This window comes from Crinia signifera, chromosome 19, assembly GCF_055691185.1.
Source record: "Crinia signifera chromosome 19, ASM5569118v1, whole genome shotgun sequence".
NCBI classification, from domain to species: domain Eukaryota; kingdom Metazoa; phylum Chordata; class Amphibia; order Anura; family Myobatrachidae; genus Crinia; species Crinia signifera.
In genome coordinates, this window is record NC_139226.1 from 46,705,734 (window position 1) to 46,724,281 (window position 18,548).

The 18,548-nt window shown below is 45.0% G+C and overlaps 1 protein-coding gene across 3 annotated transcripts in view; it reads right to left on the minus strand.

Moving 5' to 3' along the window:
* The window catches only part of TEX51 (testis expressed 51), a 28,439-nt gene extending 17,015 nt beyond the window's left edge, over positions 1-11,424 (minus strand). For 2 of the 3 annotated variants that reach the window (XM_083162483.1, XM_083162481.1), the window contains exon 1: positions 11,003-11,424. In XM_083162483.1, coding sequence (XP_083018609.1) covers positions 11,003-11,240 — 238 coding nt within the window. In that variant the 5' untranslated portion in view covers positions 11,241-11,424. The remainder of the gene's footprint in view (positions 1-11,002) is intronic. The other variant, XM_083162482.1, reaches the window with a different exon arrangement.
* Between the last annotated feature and the right edge of the window lie 7,124 nt (positions 11,425-18,548).

Here is an 18,548-nt window from a genome sequence, read left to right on the forward strand (position 1 = left end):
GTTGATGCAACTCTGCTTGGCGTACCTTTCATGTTCCTGAGAAAGTGTTGCGAGTGCCACACCACCACTGTCCTATATATATATATATAAAGTAGCACTTACCCTGCCTTGCAGCGGGAAGGAGATAGACCAGCACTCAGTTTGGAATAGAAAAAAAATGTGTATTCACAGCAAAAACATTGTGGTTACAGCAAGGTTACAGCATGTTGGTAGTTACATGACATCACAGCTGACCCGACAGCTGTTTCGAACTGGATCCTATCCAGATCTCTTCATATATATATATTCCTTGAGGGGTCCGGCACTTCTCACTGGCTCCTGCTCCACTGTATTAACCTGGCCTGGGTGCCCGCTTGTCCCGGAGAGTGACTCCGGTGCATAGATATCAATGAATAAATTAGCGTCACTCCAGGTACTTAGTGGTGAAAAAGTGCTTTACTGTATAGCGTCAACAGTGTTTCGGGCCTCGAAAGAACCTTCTTGTCCTGAAGACAGGCCTCGGCCCAAAACACTGTTGACGCTATACAGTAAACTCTTAATCACAGCATACTAGCAGCAACGTTTCAATACTTAAGCGTATGTTCCTCAGCTTAAATACTGAAAAGTTGCTGCTATTATGCTGTGATTAAGAGTTTTTCACTTGAGGCTGGAGTGCTATGAAGTTTGTGTTGTATATTGCTGGGAACAGCAGATTGCGAGCAAGCATCCGCCGCAGAAAAGGATTATAAGTGGAGTTGCCGGACCCATCTGTGTTGCTATATATATATATATATAACTGTATCCTTAACGGTAAAGATAGGGCAGCACTCCTTTTTGAAATTAAATTTCTATCCATTTATTGCTTAATGAGCCAACAGTTAGGGCAACTCAGCAAACGCAGCCAATATAAGGTGGGACCCAATCATATTCACCCATCCACAACATGGCTGCTCATTTAGATCCTGGCAGTCTGGCTGGACAGACTGTCCTTTTGAGGTGGTCATGATTAAGGCCAAACGTCGACCTGACTTATGTTTGATTAACTAACTTGCTGGAATAAGAAAAAAGCCCTGGTGAGTGACATTTTTGTTTGTTTTGGACCATACTGTATATAATTTTATGGTACTTGTGTAGTTTCACGGCGGCACTACCCGTGGATCGCATCGTATGCAAATCGCATTTGCATGTAATGTGATTTATCAAACCCCCACTATCCACCTGAGCCCGAAGCCTGGCGAGCGGACGTGGTACGCGTCCTCCTGACCTGTTCATACCCCCACTATCCACGTGGAGTTGATTTTATAAAGTGTGGCGAGCGCACCGAGCCGAAGCGTGGGGAGTGCACACGGAAAACTAGCCCAGCGAGGCGACGCGGATTACTTGACATGTATTACGTGTATTATTGACGTGTATTCCATGTCTCCTCGCTGGGCTCACTGCGCTCTCCGCGCTTCATGCTCGCTTTCCGCGTCCCCTCGCAGGGCTCACTATGCTCGCCACGCTTCGGGCTCGGTGACTCGCTGTGCTTGCCACACTTTATAAAATCAACTCCACGCCGACGTGGATAGTGGGGGTATGAACAGGTCAGGAGGACGTGAACCGCATCCCCTTTGCGGGGCTCGCCATGTTTCGGGCTGACGTGGATAGTGGGGGTGTGCTAAATTGCATCGCATGCAAATCGTATGCAAATCGCATGCCGTCGTGAAACTACACAAGTACCAATTTTATTTATATACACTTTTTTGTTCTGTTGACAACTATCATAGTCACAGTAAGAAAAAATATGAATGAAACCAGCGCTGAGGTGAGCTTCAATGGGAGAGTTCAGTGGAAAAGGCAAACTTCATGAATCCTACTTTATGAACGTCCAAATGAAGTATATGCAGGTACAGTAACTTGAAAGGAAGATGGGATCAGGAATGTCCCCGATAGGCAGACACTTACTTTCAAGTTCTGACCCGCATGCACGTAACAGTATCTTTGTATCTTCAAAAATCCCCACGTCTGTACATAGGCAATTGGAATCAGACTTACTTTGTATTTCTGTCACGAGTACACGTAACAGGTTCTTTAAGCCAAAACGCTCCACTCCTCTGGGGGTAAAAACGATTTATTCTCCAAACACACAATAAAACCGGGGAAATGTACACTGGAACAGATAGGATGAATGGAAGGACACAGCGGGGCGGGTGTCAGATGAGCCGGTCGGCAGCGCTGCAGACGCTGCGGCTTCAGTCCTCTGATCTGCGCCTCTGTCCTTCCTAAGGTGATGTCGGCATCAACGCGTTTCGGAAGATGTTTTCCTTTATCAAGATATGCCGCTTTCCTTCCCGGGCTTCTTTTAAAGGGAGGCTTGTTGGTCACGTGATGTTTGCCAACCAATAAGCGATACCTAGCCCGGCTTGTATTTTTAAACATAACTACCAATCTTTTAACATACTGGGTACAATGTAAACAGACCGGTGATATTAATACAATGATAAAAAAAATTATATAAATATATAACAGTAATTCTAAAAACATTAATTTAATACATATTATAAATAGGACTTTAAAAACCTAATAAAAACAAAGTGTCGGGTAAAACTTCATTATGTATCGCCTAACTCTCTACAAGCCGGTATTTACATAAAATTGCCAGGCATTGGAGATAGGGAAGACAAAGAGAAAAGAGAAGGGACATAATTAGTATAAAACCATGAAATAGACATTACAAAAACCATTTACATTCAAAGTCTAGATTAAGACCGCTGGGGGAGAGTGTTCTGAGATCAAAAATTGTTCTCATCTCCAATCTTGCCAGATCACTCTCCGCATTGCGTGTCCTCCAATTTTTGTTGCATAGTTTTATACCACAGAAAGATTTGAGATGCTTTATGTCACAAGCGTGTTTCTCCTTAAAATGCATCGACACGCTGTGCATGTCATACCCTTTTTTTATGTTGCGGGTATGCTCTGTTAATCTCTCCTTTAACATGCGGCCAGTGCGACCTACGTATTGTAACCCGCACACACACTCCAGAAGATAGACTACATTTTTTGACCCACAAGTGATGAAGTCTTTAATCTCATATTCCATATCAGTGACTCTGGATTTATACCTGGTTATTTTACTTTCGGTTTTGCAGGCTTTGCAGATGTTGCATTGCCCGCATCGGTAAAATCCCTTGGAGGTGATGCGGGAGGGCCTTTTGTCTATAGGTATAGCACTTTTGACAAGTAAGCTTTTTAAGTTGTCCGCTCTTTTATATACAAATCTTGTTTTTTCACCCAGAAATTCCTTTAAAACAGGGTCTCTAATAAGAATTCCCCAATGTTTCTTAATTATTTTTTCTACTATGTGATGTTGAGATAAGAATTTTGTAATGAAAAGAATCTCCTCATTTACTTTATTGTTGGTGCATTCTTTGTTCTTTAATGTCTTTGCTCTATCTAATTTGGTGCATTTTTCCAAGGACCTATTGACAGCATGAAGATCATAGCCTTTCTCTATAAAATCTTTTTTCATCGCCAACGCTTGTGTTTCGAAGATATCTATGTCACTGCAGTTCCTCCTTAGCCTCTGAAAATGGCTATTGGGGATACTGCGGATCCAATTGGCGTGGTGGTTACTCTCAAATCCTATGTGTGCATTACAATCAGTTGGTTTGATGACATTTTTTGTTTTGATTTGGTCCCTATCCACATACAGTATATTGTGAGGTCCAAAAAGTTAACCTCAATACTGCTCACTGTAAACGTAAGTTCTACATTGAGTTTATTGTCATTGAGATATTCGCAAAACAAAGTGAGAGATGTATCATCCCCACTCCAGATGAACAGGACGTCATCTATGTAGCGGGTCCAGAGGACCAAGCTGGCACCCCAGGCATGTCCTGCCCACACTGATTGGTCTTCCCAGTGGGCTAGGAATAGATTTGCATACCCCGGTGCCAGCTTGGCCCCCATCGCTGTCCCCGCTACCTGAAGATAGTGCTCCCCAGAATACCAAAAGAAGTTGTTGTTCAATACCATATTAGTTCCATCAAGAATAAAATTTATTTCCTTTTCCTGTGTGTTATTTAACAGGAGATGATAATTTAAAGCTTCTAAACCATCCTGGTGCTGAATGATCGTATACAAAGCCTTAACATCGGCCGTTATCAGTCGATAATGTGCCTCCCATTTAACCTCATTGAAAAAAAAAAAAATTTAAAAATACCAAAGAGACCAAAACGATTATAAAATGGGTACTCAACATAAATGGAATAATAAGGCACCAACAAAAGAATCCGAAATAAAACAAAACGATATCTATATTGATAAAAATAATGGAAATACCAACCCCCCACGTACACCAAGGGTTAGGAATTTTCCGCCACATAGAAATAGAAATAAAAATGTGAGGGAATTTAAATATATCCCAGACACCGCAAAAACTAATAGAGAATATTATCAACGTCCCTACAAAATAACCAACCCAGGTCCCCGGGGGTCCTTACGATCTAATTGGAGGGATTATGACCACCAGGAAGATGGATACTCCCATAAACAAAATAGGACCAATATAGAGAGATGGGAACAACCTAGGGATACGAATCCCCCAGAAAATTCATCCTATAACAAACAGCGTTTTTTAGAGAGGAGACCCCATATAAACCAGCACAGATAAATACAGCTTCAAACAGAAGAGGGAAAAGAGCAGGTAAACTACTCAACCTCTCTAAAAAAAAGAGATCAAAATTAAAATCAACATTAGTACCCAAAATTGTAAACAATATTCCGACTGAAAATGAAATAGAACCAGTAAAAAGGACCCAAACTAAGATATTTAATCTCAGTGACTACACACTCACTGCAGAAGAAGAACAAATCTTAGAAAACGTTCTAAAATTCTCGCCATCGAGTAGAGCCAGCGAATTCGATATTTTTATCGATTTTCTGATAAAGAACAAGGAGAACCGTCCACACTCCCACCGGAGGGAATCAAAGTGTTTAGAAAAAAATCGACATTTTTTCCTAAGCATAAAAAAGGCTGCTATGTGGACGTATTCGAAAAATTAGTGAGAGAAGATTTAGAGCGTACTTCCTTTAAACACATTAAAGCCCCTAACCTCACCAAATCCCAGAGGCTAGCGATAGATGCTCTTAAAAACAACCAACAAATAGTGATAAAACCCGCCGACAAAGGCGGCGGGATAGTAATTCTTAATAGAGACGATTATCACTCAGAAGTTATGCGTCAACTTATGGACAAAAATACTTATAAAAAACTACGCAGTGACCCAACCCCAGGTATTCAAAAGAAGATGGAGGTTTTCATCAATTTATATATGACAGAAGGAGTCATTTCTGAAAAGGAAGCAGACTTCCTATTAGTAGAAAACCCATCGACTCCAGTACTTTATGTGCTTCCTAAAGTACATAAGTCTGTCACAAAGCCCCCTGGCAGACCCATCGTGGCTAGCATAGGGTCGGTAACAGCAAATTTGTCCAGTTTTCTTGACCACAGAATTCAGCCTATGGTGAAAAAAACCAGATCGTACGCAAAAGACACCATAGCGGTTATCAATAAAATCAATGAGGTTAAATGGGAGGCACATTATCGACTGATAACGGCCGATGTTAAGGCTTTGTATACGATCATTCAGCACCAGGATGGTTTAGAAGCTTTAAATTATCATCTCCTGTTACATAACACACAGGAAAAGGAAAGAAATTTTATTCTTGATGGAACTAATATGGTATTGAACAACAACTTATTTTGGTATTCTGGGGAGCACTATCTTCAGGTAGCGGGGACAGCGATGGGGGCCAAGCTGGCACCGGGGTATGCAAATCTATTCCTAGCCCACTGGGAAGACCAATCAGTGTGGGCAGGACATGCCTGGGGTGCCAGCTTGGTCCTCTGGACCCGCTACATAGATGACGTCCTGTTCATCTGGAGTGGGGATGATACATCTCTCACTTTGTTTTGCGAATATCTCAATGACAATAAACTCAATGTAGAACTTACGTTTACAGTGAGCAGTATTGAGGTTAACTTTTTGGACCTCACAATATACTGTATGTGGATAGGGACCAAATCAAAACAAAAAATTTCATCAAACCAACTGATTGTAATGCATACATAGGATTTGAGAGTAACCACCACGCCAATTGGATCCGCAGTATCCCCAATAGCCATTTTCAGAGGCTAAGGAGGAACTGCAGTGACATAGATATCTTCCAAACACAAGCGTTGGCGATGAAAAAAGATTTTATAGAGAAAGGCTATGATCTTCATGCTGTCAATAGGTCCTTGGAAAAATGCACCAAATTAGATAGAGCAAAGACATTAAAGAACAAAGAATGCACCAACAATAAAGTAAATGAGGAGATTCTTTTCATTACAAAATTCTTATCTCAACATCACATAGTAGAAAAAATAATTAAGAAACATTGGGGAATTCTTATTAGAGACCCTGTTTTAAAGGAATTTCTGGGTGAAAAACCAAGATTTGTATATAAAAGAGCGGACAACTTAAAAAGCTTACTTGTCAAAAGTGCTATACCTATAGACAAAAGGCCCTCCCGCATCACCTCCAAGGGATTTTACTGATGCGGGCAAAGCCTGCAAAACCGAAAGTAAAATAACCAGGTATAAATCCAGAGTCACTGATATGGAATATGAGATTAAAGACTTCATCACTTGTGGGTCAAAAAATGTAGTCTATCTTCTGGAGTGTGTGTGCGGGTTACAATACGTAGGTCGCACTGGCCGCATGTTAAAGGAGAGATTAACAGAGCATACCCGCAACATAAAAAAAGGGTATGACATGCACAGCGTGTCGATGCATTTTAAGGAGAAACACGCTTGTGACATAAAGCATCTCAAATCTTTCTGTGGTATAAAACTATACAACAAAAATTGGAGGACACGCAATGCGGAGAGTGATCTGGCAAGATTGGAGATGAGAACAATTTTTGATCTCAGAACACTCTCCCCCAGCGGTCTTAATCTAGACTTTGAATGTAAATGGTTTTTGTAATGTCTATTTCATGGTTTTATACTAATTATGTCCCTTCTCTTTTCTCTTTGTCTTCCCTATCTCCAAATCCTGGCAATTTTATGTAAATACCGGCTTGTAGAGAGTTAGGCGATACATAATGAAGTTTTACCCGACACTTTGTTTTTATTAGGTTTTTAAAGTCCTATTTATAATATGTATTAAATTAATGTTTTTAGAATTACTGTTATATATTTATTTATATAAATTTTTTTATCATTGTATTAATATCACCGGTCTGTTTACATTGTACCCAGTATGTTAAAAGATTGGTAGTTATGTTTAAAAATACAAGCCGGGCTAGGTATCGCTTATTGGTTGGCAAACATCACGTGACCAACAAGCCTCCCTTTAAAAGAAGCCCGGGAAGGAAAGCGGCATATCTTGATAAAGGAAAACATCTTCCGAAACGCGTTGATGCCGACATCACCTTAGGAAGGACAGAGGCGCAGATCAGAGGACTGAAGCCGCAGCGTCTGCAGCGCTGCCGACCGGCTCATCTGACACCCGCCCCGCTGTGTCCTTCCATTCATCCTATCTGTTCCAGTGTACATTTCCCCGGTTTTATTGTGTGTTTGTAGAATAAATCGTTTTTACCCCCAGAGGAGTGGAGCGTTTTGACTTAAAGAACCTGTTACGTGTACTCGTGACAGAAATACAAAGTAAGTCTGATTCCAATTGCCTATGTACAGACGTGGGGATTTTTGAAGATACAAAGATACTGTTACGTGCATGCGGGTCAGAACTTGAAAGTAAGTGTCTGCCTATCGGGGACATTCCTGATCCCATCTTCCTTTCAAGTTACTGTACCTGCATATACTTCATTTGGACGTTCATAAAGTAGGATTCATGAAGTTTGCCTTTTCCACTGAACTCTCCCATTGAAGCTCACCTCAGCGCTGGTTTCATTCATATTTTTTCTTATTCTACGGTTCCTGAGTTGGGGAAGTTGATGGTCCCCGGAATTTAACCAGCTGCTTGTTATTTAATTAACACCTGTTATTTTGCGCCAGATTAGGAGTAACCTGTGTATTTTATCATAGTCACAGTGTCTGCTACACGCGACATCATTTCCGGGAGGCCTGGAAGGAAGTGAGAGGTCCTGACCGTAGCCATACCACCGCCATACCAAATTTCAGATTGATTCATAGGTTAGTTTTTTTTCCACCACGACAATGCACCAGCTCCCTCATCTGGAATTGTTGCGGCCACATTGCCTGAATTGCGCTATGAAATTTTTTTTTTCCCACAAGCCACGTTTTTAGGTTAGGGAGCCAACAATTCACAGCGCAATTCATGCAATTTGGCCACAACAATTCCGGATGAGGGAGCTGGTGCATTGTCGTGGTGGAAAATAAACTAACCTATGAATCAATCTGAAATCTGGTATGGCGTTGTTTGAAAGATGGTAATACACGATAATAATACCAACTTTCCTCAGCAATGCCACCTGTCTTCAAAGACAGGTACTTATTGATCCACCCTCGTGTATATGTCTAGTGTCCGTTTGTGCGTCTCCAAAACACTGCCATCTGAGGCAATCACAAGATAGCAGACTAGCTTTTGCTGTTCGTTAACAACCTCCTCCCTCCAGAGCCAGATTAAGGTCTAAATGGGCCTGGAGCTGAAAATGATCAACGGCCTATTATGCGCAATAATAGGGGTTGCCACACTATGGCACACAGATTGAGTCAAAATTCACGTTATGCCACACAGATTAAGGCAACATTCACATTTTGCCACATGGATTGAGCCAAAATACACACTATACCAGGCATGTCCAAACAGTTGCCCTCCAGCTGTTGTGAAACTACACGTCCCAGCAAGCCTTGACATAGTTTTAGCATTCCCTAATTGCAAAACTGTGGCAATGCATGATGGGACTTGTAGTTTCACAGCTGGAGGGCCATAGTTTGGACATGCTTGCACTATACCAAACAGATTGAGCAATAATGCACAATATGCTTCATAAATAGGGGCATTGCGCGCCAAAGGCACACATTAATAATTTACATCTCCATTACGTATTATGCCAAACACCATAATGCCTATTAAAAATTATGCTACATAAGTGTTGCTTACCTACATGTTCATTGCCAGGGGTTCCATGTTCATTGCCAGGGGTTCCATGCTCATTGCCAGGGGTTCCATGCTCGTTGCCATGTGGGATTACATGCTCATTGCCAAGGGGGAATACATGCTCGCGGTAACTGGGGGACAGTCACCGCCGGTCAGAAATGACAGCCATTAACAGCCGGGCATAGAGCAGGGGGCTGCCCGGCTGTATTCAGAGCACTGCATGTCCCGGCTATTTGAAATAATACCCCTTTCATACCAGAAAATGCAGGGAATATGGTCCAAGGATCATGCAGGGACATTCTCGGACTGGCCCCTTTTACACCAGCCTAGTCCCTGCATTTTCTGGTGTGAGGGGGAGAGAAAACCACCCCCGCCCCCTTTAAACAACCAGCTATATCTTCGGAACCAACTGACCCATTTACATGTAGCCTTCGAATGATTTTGGTCCCGTGAAACTGGGCCGTTTGGTTCCAGAAAAATCTGTCCTCAAACAACATGAACAGCCATGAAATTTCAGAAATGAAAAAAAAAAAAAGTTTTACCTGCAATATCTCTAGAACCAATGAACCCATATGGACCAGTTATCAGATTGAAGGCCCAGCGATTTGGGTTCGACTGAGATCAACCTCGAGTTTCTGTGATGCTGTACGGGGAACTGGCAGCCACTGGAACCGGGTGGAGGTCGGAATTAGCGGGTCCCATGTTATCCTATGGGGAAAATGTTCCAGGTTTGCCTGGCAGTATCTCCAGTTCCCGGGGGGCTAGCGACGTGGGGCTGGTCTCGTTGGAAAGCCCTGACCCTCAGCTACAAAATGGGCCTATTTGGAGAGTGGGCCTGGAGCTATAGCTCCATCAGGGCCATTGTTAATCCGGCTCTGCCTCCCTCGTCTGTTTATGTACAGATGACTGAGGACTTTGTTAAAGAGGGGCCTCCAACCTCCTCACCTTTGCTCATCCCTGCCGGCAACGGCAAGTGTGATGACTAGTTCACCATGTATCAATATGGGAGTGCCACCCCAATCACACTCATACTGGGCATTTGTGAGCACAAATGTCATGGTGCATGTCCCATGTAGAAGAAAGTAATCAGTAAAATAACAGCAGGCTCCGGCCCTCATTCCCATCGGTTGTTTGCCCCAATACACCGCTGGAGTATGGGCACCAGGGAGCATGGTCACACAGTGACAGCTGGTCGTAGCTAGATCCAGAGTAGGGATGGCCATCAACCATCGGTGATTCAAAAACATCGATGGTTCATGGCCGATGTCGAATACTTTTTCAATCGATGGGGGGAGAACCAGATGGTTTCCCTCCATTGATGGAACAGCAAAACGATGTTTTGCTTTTTTTTTTTTCAAAGTGCATAGCTCCGCCCCCCGACACCCGCGAAGCCCCGCGCCATGTTTTGATTGGCCCAAAGGCCAATCAATCAAACAAACACAAAGGATGACCATCGATTTCATAGTTAAGCACAATCGATGGCCAGTTGCAGAATTGCCATCGATGGCAATGGCAACGATGGCCATCCCTCGTGAGGAGAAAGGGCTGGAGCCAGGGCCGGCGCCACCACTAGGCAAATCTAAGCATTTGCCTAGGGCGCCGGCCACTGGAGGGCGGCATTTTGCCCCCCGTGCCGCGGGGGTACCTGTCCTGCGGCGCTGTGTATTTAAAGCTGGCGGCGGCAGCGGGGGGTCCCTGCAGTCAATAAGAAATAACGGGCGCTATCCGCCAGGCTATGCGGAAGCGCTTCTGTTGTGAAAACACAGTCGGAGGAGCCTGCTGCATACTGCAGCACTTACGGATGCTTGAGAGACCTGAGACTGGTACAGAAGTGCAGTGTGCGCCTGCAGCCAGTAGATGGCACCTGTCAGCTGTTAGAATGTTCCGTCCTGTAACTATTATACTATAATACTCACCAACAAGTGTAATTTCTGGATTATTCTTAGTAAATTCCTGGTTGAAAAAAAAATGAAGAGTTTTTTCTACAGCTTTGGGGATATTCGTTTTTCCCATTAAAAATTTCTGATACATGAATTGGAGATCATGTCTCATATATATCCGGTCTTCTTCCGAGCAGAGCAGACAGCCGTCAGCAGAAACAATAACAGCAAAGTAAATAATAAATGAAACGATGGATGAATCCCTCGGCCACATGGTGTGCTTCCATTCCCATCCAGGGGCGTAGGGAGGGCGCGGAAAGGGTCGCAGGGGGCACCGCAAACGGTCTCCCGGCACTGGCTGTGTGTGTGCTGCCCAAAAAGCCCGGCCACCCGCCGACTTCTCACGTGTCCTGCGCCGCACGGGCCGGTTCACAGGTGATCTTATGAGCCACGCCTCCCTCCATCCATACCCCCCCCCCCTCTACACTCCCCAGCGTGTAACGTGCCGTACGTATGACGTCACATGCTTGGAGGCGAGGATCCGCGTAAAATTCTGCAAAAGGTGCGTACTGGGCAATAATAATAAAAGGGGTGGAGGTTACTAAATCTAATGTAACAGTAGGGATGTGGGGAGCCTGTTACAAATCGGGGGGGGGGGGGGGTGGGGATTTATATAGATAAAGTATTAAAAAAGTACATTCCTGTGGTATGGACACAAGCAGGTAGATGAGGCCCACAGCTCAGGGTGTTACATAGTGCGTATTATAGCCTATAGCCTTCTTTCTTTTTTTGGGTAATGGTTGGAGCTGTGACGTAGTCTTGCTAAGGGTGCCATGGCTCCACGCTACTGTATCCCATGCTCTGCTGCTGTTTGTCACCGGCGATGGAATAGAAGGAATAGTTTAAATGTATATTTTTCATGGGGATATAAATAAAATGTATGTTTTAATAACATCCAATAATTACCTTAGTAGAGGGTCATTGTAAGATTCCAGAGTGGCCGGTAGGGCATCGTATCCAGCTTGATGGCATTGATTATGAGAAGCACCATCCCCATTATAAGGGGAAATACTTTATAAAGGAATCTTGACAAATAACCTTCATGTACACATACCAAAAGATCACTAAACCTTTTTCTTTTGAATGTAATTGTCCATACACCCCGGCACCCCGGTGCAGTTTTGCCTAGCATGTATGGACAGTGATGATCTCTGTAATCACCCTGCCCAGGGCCGGATTAACAATGGGCCTGATGGAGCTACAGCTCCAGGCCCACTCTCCAAATAGGCCCATTTTGTAGCTGAGGGACAGGGCTTTCCAACGAGCCCAGCCCCGCGTCGCTAGCCCCACGGGAACCGGAGATACCGCCAGGCAAAGCTGGAACGTTTTCCCCGTAGGATGACATGGGACCCGCTAATTCCGACCTCCACACGGTTCCAACGGCTGCCAGTTCCCCCTCCGGCATCACAGAAGCTTGAGGTTGATCTCAGTCTAACCCAAATCGCTGGGCCTTCAATCTGATACCTGGTCTATATGGGTTTATTGGTTCTAGAGATATTGCGGGTAAACCAATTTTTTTAAATTTCTGAAATGTAATTTCATGGCTGTTCATGTTGTTTGAGGACAGATTTCTCTGGAACCAAACGGCCCAGTTTCACGGGACAAAAATCATTCGAAGCCTACATGTAAATGGGCCAGTTGGTTCCGAAGATATAGCTGTTTTTTTAAATGGAGGCGGGGGTGGTTTTCTCTCCCCCTCACACCAGAAAATGCAGGGACTAGGCTGGTGTAAAAGGGGCCAGTCCGGGAATGTCACTGCATGATCCTGGGACCATTTTCCTAGGTAAGTCCCTGCATTTTCTGGTGTCAAAGGGGTATTATTTCAAATAGCCGGGACCTGCAGTGCTCTGAATACAACCGGGCAGCCCCCTGCTCTCTGCCAGGCTGTCAATGGCTGTCATTTCTGCCCGGCGGCGGCTGTCCCCCAGTTACCGTGAGCATGTATTCCCGCTTGGCAATGAGCATGTAATCCCACATGGCAACGAGCATGGAACCCCTGGCAATGAGCATGGAACCCCTGGCAATGAACATGTAGGTAAGCAACACTTATGTAGCATAAATTTGAATAGGCATTATGGTGTTTGGCATAATACATAATGGAGATTATGGTGTGTGGCTTAACATGTAATGGGCATTATGGTGTCAATTTTTAATGTGCGCCTTTGCCTCTATTTATGAAGCATATTGTGCATTATTGCTCAATCTGTCTGGTATAGTGCAGGCATGTCCAAACTATGGCCCTCCAGCTGTTGTGAAACTACCATGCATTGCCACAGTTTTGCTATTAGGGAATGCTCAAACTATGTCAAGGCAAGCTGGGACGTGTAGATTCACAGCAGCTGGAGGGCCACTGTTTGGCTATGCCTGGTATAGTGTGTATTATGGCTCAATCCATGTGCCAAAATTTGAATTTTGCCTTAATCTATGTGGCATAACGTGAATTTTGACTCAATCTGTGTGCCATAATGTGAAGTTTGGCTCAATCGGTGTGAATTTTGGCTCATTCCATGTGGCATAATGTGTAAGAGGCTAGTACAGTATAAGGGGGTTACTATTGTCTTGCATTATTTGTATAAGGGGTATATGGTGTGATAAACTTAGGTGACCACATAAAAGGTGCTGAAATGTTGTCTACCAAGTTTCGGCTTTCAGTATTTTTTTATGACTGGAGTGCCGCCTCACCCCGCAAGTATCTTAGGACATCGGTGTACTGCGGGTGCACCTTTGGAGTGCATCTGCCAATATATCTCCCTGCATTTTTCTTATGCCAGCCCCTGCCTTTTCCAGGCATATATAATTAGTTGAAAGTATTTATACAAATAGAGACACACCCATGAGCAGACCACCCAAACAGAACACTGGTCACGCCCCCACATTATTAGGTGCTGGCCACAACCCCTATTATTGCGCATAAAAGGCCCTTGATAATTTTCAGCTCCAGGCCCATTTAGACCTTAATCTGGCTCTGACTGTATGAACTCCCCAGGCATTTGTAACATTACTGAAATTACAGGATTTGAATGGCTGTTTTAAATACTGCAAGGACCAAAGCAAGGAACCCTCTGAGATGTGTGTAAACAGGAGAATGATGGGGTCTCCTCCTAGACCAAGGGGTCTCCTCCTAGACCAAGGAACCCTCTGAGATGTCCTGTATGTAGACACAATAATGATGAGGTAATGGCTGCATCTCCTCATAGACCAAGGAACCCATCTGAGTTGTGTGTAGACAGGAGAATGATGGGGTAATGGCTATGTCTCCTCATAGACCAAGGAACCCTCTGAGATGTGTGTAGACAGGAGAATGATGGGTAATGGCTAGGTCCTTCTCATAGACCAAGGAGCCCTCTGAGATGTGTGCAGACAGAATTATCGGGTAATGGCTAGGTCTTCTCATAGACCAAGGAACCCTCTTAGATGTGTGTAGACATATTTAAAAAAGTAAATGTACACATGTTTTATCTGACATATTCTGACACTGTAGCCGCCAAGCATTCACCCAGCATGGAGACGCTCCAAATGAGGAAATAACCACAGAGATACAGTATTATTCACCACTCATTTTATTACCCAAATTGTTGTTGGAAATAACACATGATGGGGTATAAGATGGGAATTATGTTGAAGATGGGATGTTGCCCATACCAACCAATCAGATTCTATCTAGTATCTCCTAGACAATACTAAATAAATAATTTGTCTATTATCTAGACTACTCATTTATTTAGTATCGTATAGGAGATAATAGATACAGTCTGATTGGTTGTTATGTGCAATATTCCATATTTAACAGAAGTTGAAATGTAGTGGGATGCCTCTACATTGGGAGTGCATGCCACTCCGTGATGGTGACAGGGGTGCATACCACTCCTTGGATGGTATAGGGGGTGCATGCCACTCCAGTGACAGGGACGCTTGCCACTCCGTAAATGGTGACGGGGGCGCATGCCACTCCGTGGATGGCGGCGGGGGTGCATACCACTCCGTGGATGGTGACGGGGGCGTATACCACTCTGTGGGTGGTGACGGGGGGCCACTCCATAGATGTTTCCTGGGTCTCTTGCCACTCCGTGTAGGTTTCCTGGGACTCTTGCCACACCATGGATGCTTCCTGGGACTCTTGCCACACCGTGGATGCTTCCTGGGACTCTTGCCACTGCGTGGATGCTTCCTGAGACTCTTGCCACTCCGTGGATGTTTCTGCGATCTCGGAATACCAGTCCATTGAGAATGGGTTCTCATGCCACTCCGTGGATTGGAACGGGGGCTCTTGCCTCTCCATGGATGGTGATGGGGGCTTATACCATTCCGTTGATCGTGACGGTGGCTCTTGCCACACGGTGGATATTGACGGGGGCGAATTCCTCAATGGTGAGGAAGCCTGTGTCTCCCTTGGTGCCGGTGGGGCCTGTCTCTCCCTTGGTGCCGGTGAGGCCTGTCTCTCCCTTGGTGCCGATGGAGCCTGTCTCTCCCTTGGTGCCGGTGGGGCCTGTCTCTCCCTTGGTGTCGGTGGGGCCTGTCTCTCCCTCGGTGCCGGTGGGGCCTGTCTCTCCCTCGGTGCCGGTGGGGCCTTTCTCTCGCAGGGAGGCGGTGGGGCCTTTCTCTCGCAGGGAGGCGGGGGGGCCTTTCTCTCGCGGGGAGGCGGTGGTGCCTTTTTCTCGCGGGGAGGCGGTGGGGCCTGTCTTACCCGCGGTGCCGGGGGCATCTGCCTCTCCCGGGGTTCTTGTTTGGTTTGGCTCTCTGATGGCAATTGGGCCATTTCCCCTCTTGTAGCAAGTTTGACTCACTGCGTCACCTTAATTAAAGATAAAATAGAAATTTTAAATAACAAATAAGCTATACACAAATATCCCTTCTAGTCATAATGGACGGAAACACAACGAACAGAGGAAAAATCATTCGATGCGGGTGCTTACGCGTGAATGTGTAAGCGTACGCGTTGCAGCATAGTGCGGGTATTTGTGTGGCGGGGTGGGCGTGCCTTTGGCGGGATGGAGTTTACCTGCTTGATAGGCAGCAGAAATAGGCAACCAAGCGAGCCCTTTACGCTACTATACGCGACCTCTCTGGGCGCCATGAAAAGCAAAAAGTGAATATGGTCCCCGATCTCCTGTCACAATGTTACAATTCATTTCATATTCATACGATTATAATCCGGAATCACAATGCTCTGCTAGTAGGATCAGTATAAATATGTGTTACACAACTAACCACAGATATGCAGGTATCAGCGAATACAATACCATAATGGAGTAATGGGGGAAATAAAGGGCTTTATTATTTAAAGCCCATTTATCAGCAACCTCATTTGCAGTGAAATGTGGGCATAATATCGGTGCCCATTGTAACATGCACATTGTGATTATTTAACCACCAACAAAAAGAAAGGGTTTAAACCAAAATAAAAAAGTGTTTGTGTGTGTGTGTGTGGGGGGGGGGGGGGGGGGGGACGAACCCACTGGAATCGAATAACCATTTTAGCTCATATTGAACGCCAAAAATGTTGGGGGTTATTGGGAACCGGCAGTGATATAAATAATAAATAACCCCTCAGATTTGGGCAAAGACCCCCTGAAACACCCACTAAATTGGGACATAACCGCCTTCTATGCTATGACACGCCCACTTTCAGGTGAGCCTCGCCCCTTAAGAAATCCATGAAGAATCCCAATTGCTCAAACAAAATGAATGAATAGAAATAAAAGCGCACTTACCTTGCCACTATAGAACGGGACGCAGCGCAGGGCTGCTCCCGTTTGTCTCCTCCTTCCTCCTCTCTCTCCTCTCTCTCCTTGCTCCTCTCCAAACACAATATATGAACTGAAAATGCTGAATAATCAGACACGTTCAAAAGCTCTGACTGCACAAGTCGGGACCAGGCAACAGAATGACTCCTAGTGTTCCGTCCTGGCTCATCATCATTGTGACATCATAGAATCACTGTTATGTCATCACAGGGCCATTGTGATGTCATCACACAGGTATTAGCAGCAGCCATACAGGCAAATATATGTATACAAATAAAGTGGTGCCCATACACTAGTAAGATTTATCTTCAGATCTGGCTGGTTGGAACAAAAACATGGTTATGGATGAGTGACAGTTTGTCTGTTTTCCAACATTTCCAAGCAAATGGTCAACTGTCATTTGCTCTCATCCATAACCATTTTTTTGTTTCAAGCAGCCAGATCTGAAGATAAATCTGAGTGTGTATGGCCACCTTTAGACTATGTGTATGTATAAGCAAGGGCAGAATAGCATATCTCCTACCTGCCTCAATTTACAACCCTGAAAGGGGTAAATATATTACCAAAGTGGGATGCGCTTTGCAGATTGGGGCAGGGTTTTTTATACCAATATAACATGTCTTAATGCTGTCAAGTGTATCAGGCCTTGCCAAGTACCATACTAAAGTTTGGGTAGGGGTCTGTCAGTGCTGCTTAAGCCTCTGTGCTCTCAGAAGGTCTGTTCGGGCACCGCTACTGGTCATGTGCGATCCTGATAAAGCCATTAAAGTGAAATGCGCATTGGCGGAACACCTGTTTTGTTATGGTAACAGTGATAGGTTACTGTGTGTGGCCTAGACAGAAGAGCTCAATAGTGGAGTTACCTGTAAGCCATAGGATAGATAGCTGTGGAAGGCTGATTGGATATACTGAATCACCTCTATGCAATATTGTTAGCAAACGAGATATTGATAAAGATATTGCTTCACCTGGTGGGTGAACGATCTAGGTCTTAAACACTGAATGATACCATTAACGATTTATAAACGGAATGTTAGGAGTGAATCACTGCTCTCAGACCGTCAGTGTAACATCTACCTACCCTGTATATCACTGGCTTACTGACACAGGGGGAGATTCTCTAAATAAGAAATGCGGTAAAAACCCCGTTATCGGGTTTTTACCGCATTTTGGGATGCTCTAAGCATCCCTCGCCGGGTTAACAAGGTGGGGGGCATCGCCAGAAAAATCTGGCGATGCCCCATAGAAGCCAATGGGCTTCTACCGCATCCCTCCGCCGCCCCGCAACGACCCCCCGCCGCCCCGAACGGACCCCCACCGCCCCGCATCGCCCCCCTCCCCCCTCACCTGTGTCCGGGCAGCACAGCGCCGTGCTGCCCGAACCTGTGACCTCCTCCCTGCACTGATCCTCTTCCAGGTGCAGGGAGAAGGAGAGCCCGGCGCAGCAGCAGCAGCGCCGGGTGTGTGAGGGAGGGGGGAGCCGCCGGGACCTGCTGGGACCCGGCGACTCTCACTGCAAAGGACAGCTCTTAACGCAAGAGCTGTCCTTTGCTATAATTATCGCATATGTTAGAACATACGCGATAATTATAATTGCGAAGGGGGGCGGAGATTCTTAGAGAATCTCCCCCACATTGTGTAACTATACACGCCTACAATGTACAGTATATCATGTTTTACTGACAAATTGTGTGTAACTATAGTAGCCGACCTAGTGTTCACTCTAGACATTTTTTAGGGCAGGGTGCTGATCACGGGAACGGCACATTTTTCAATCG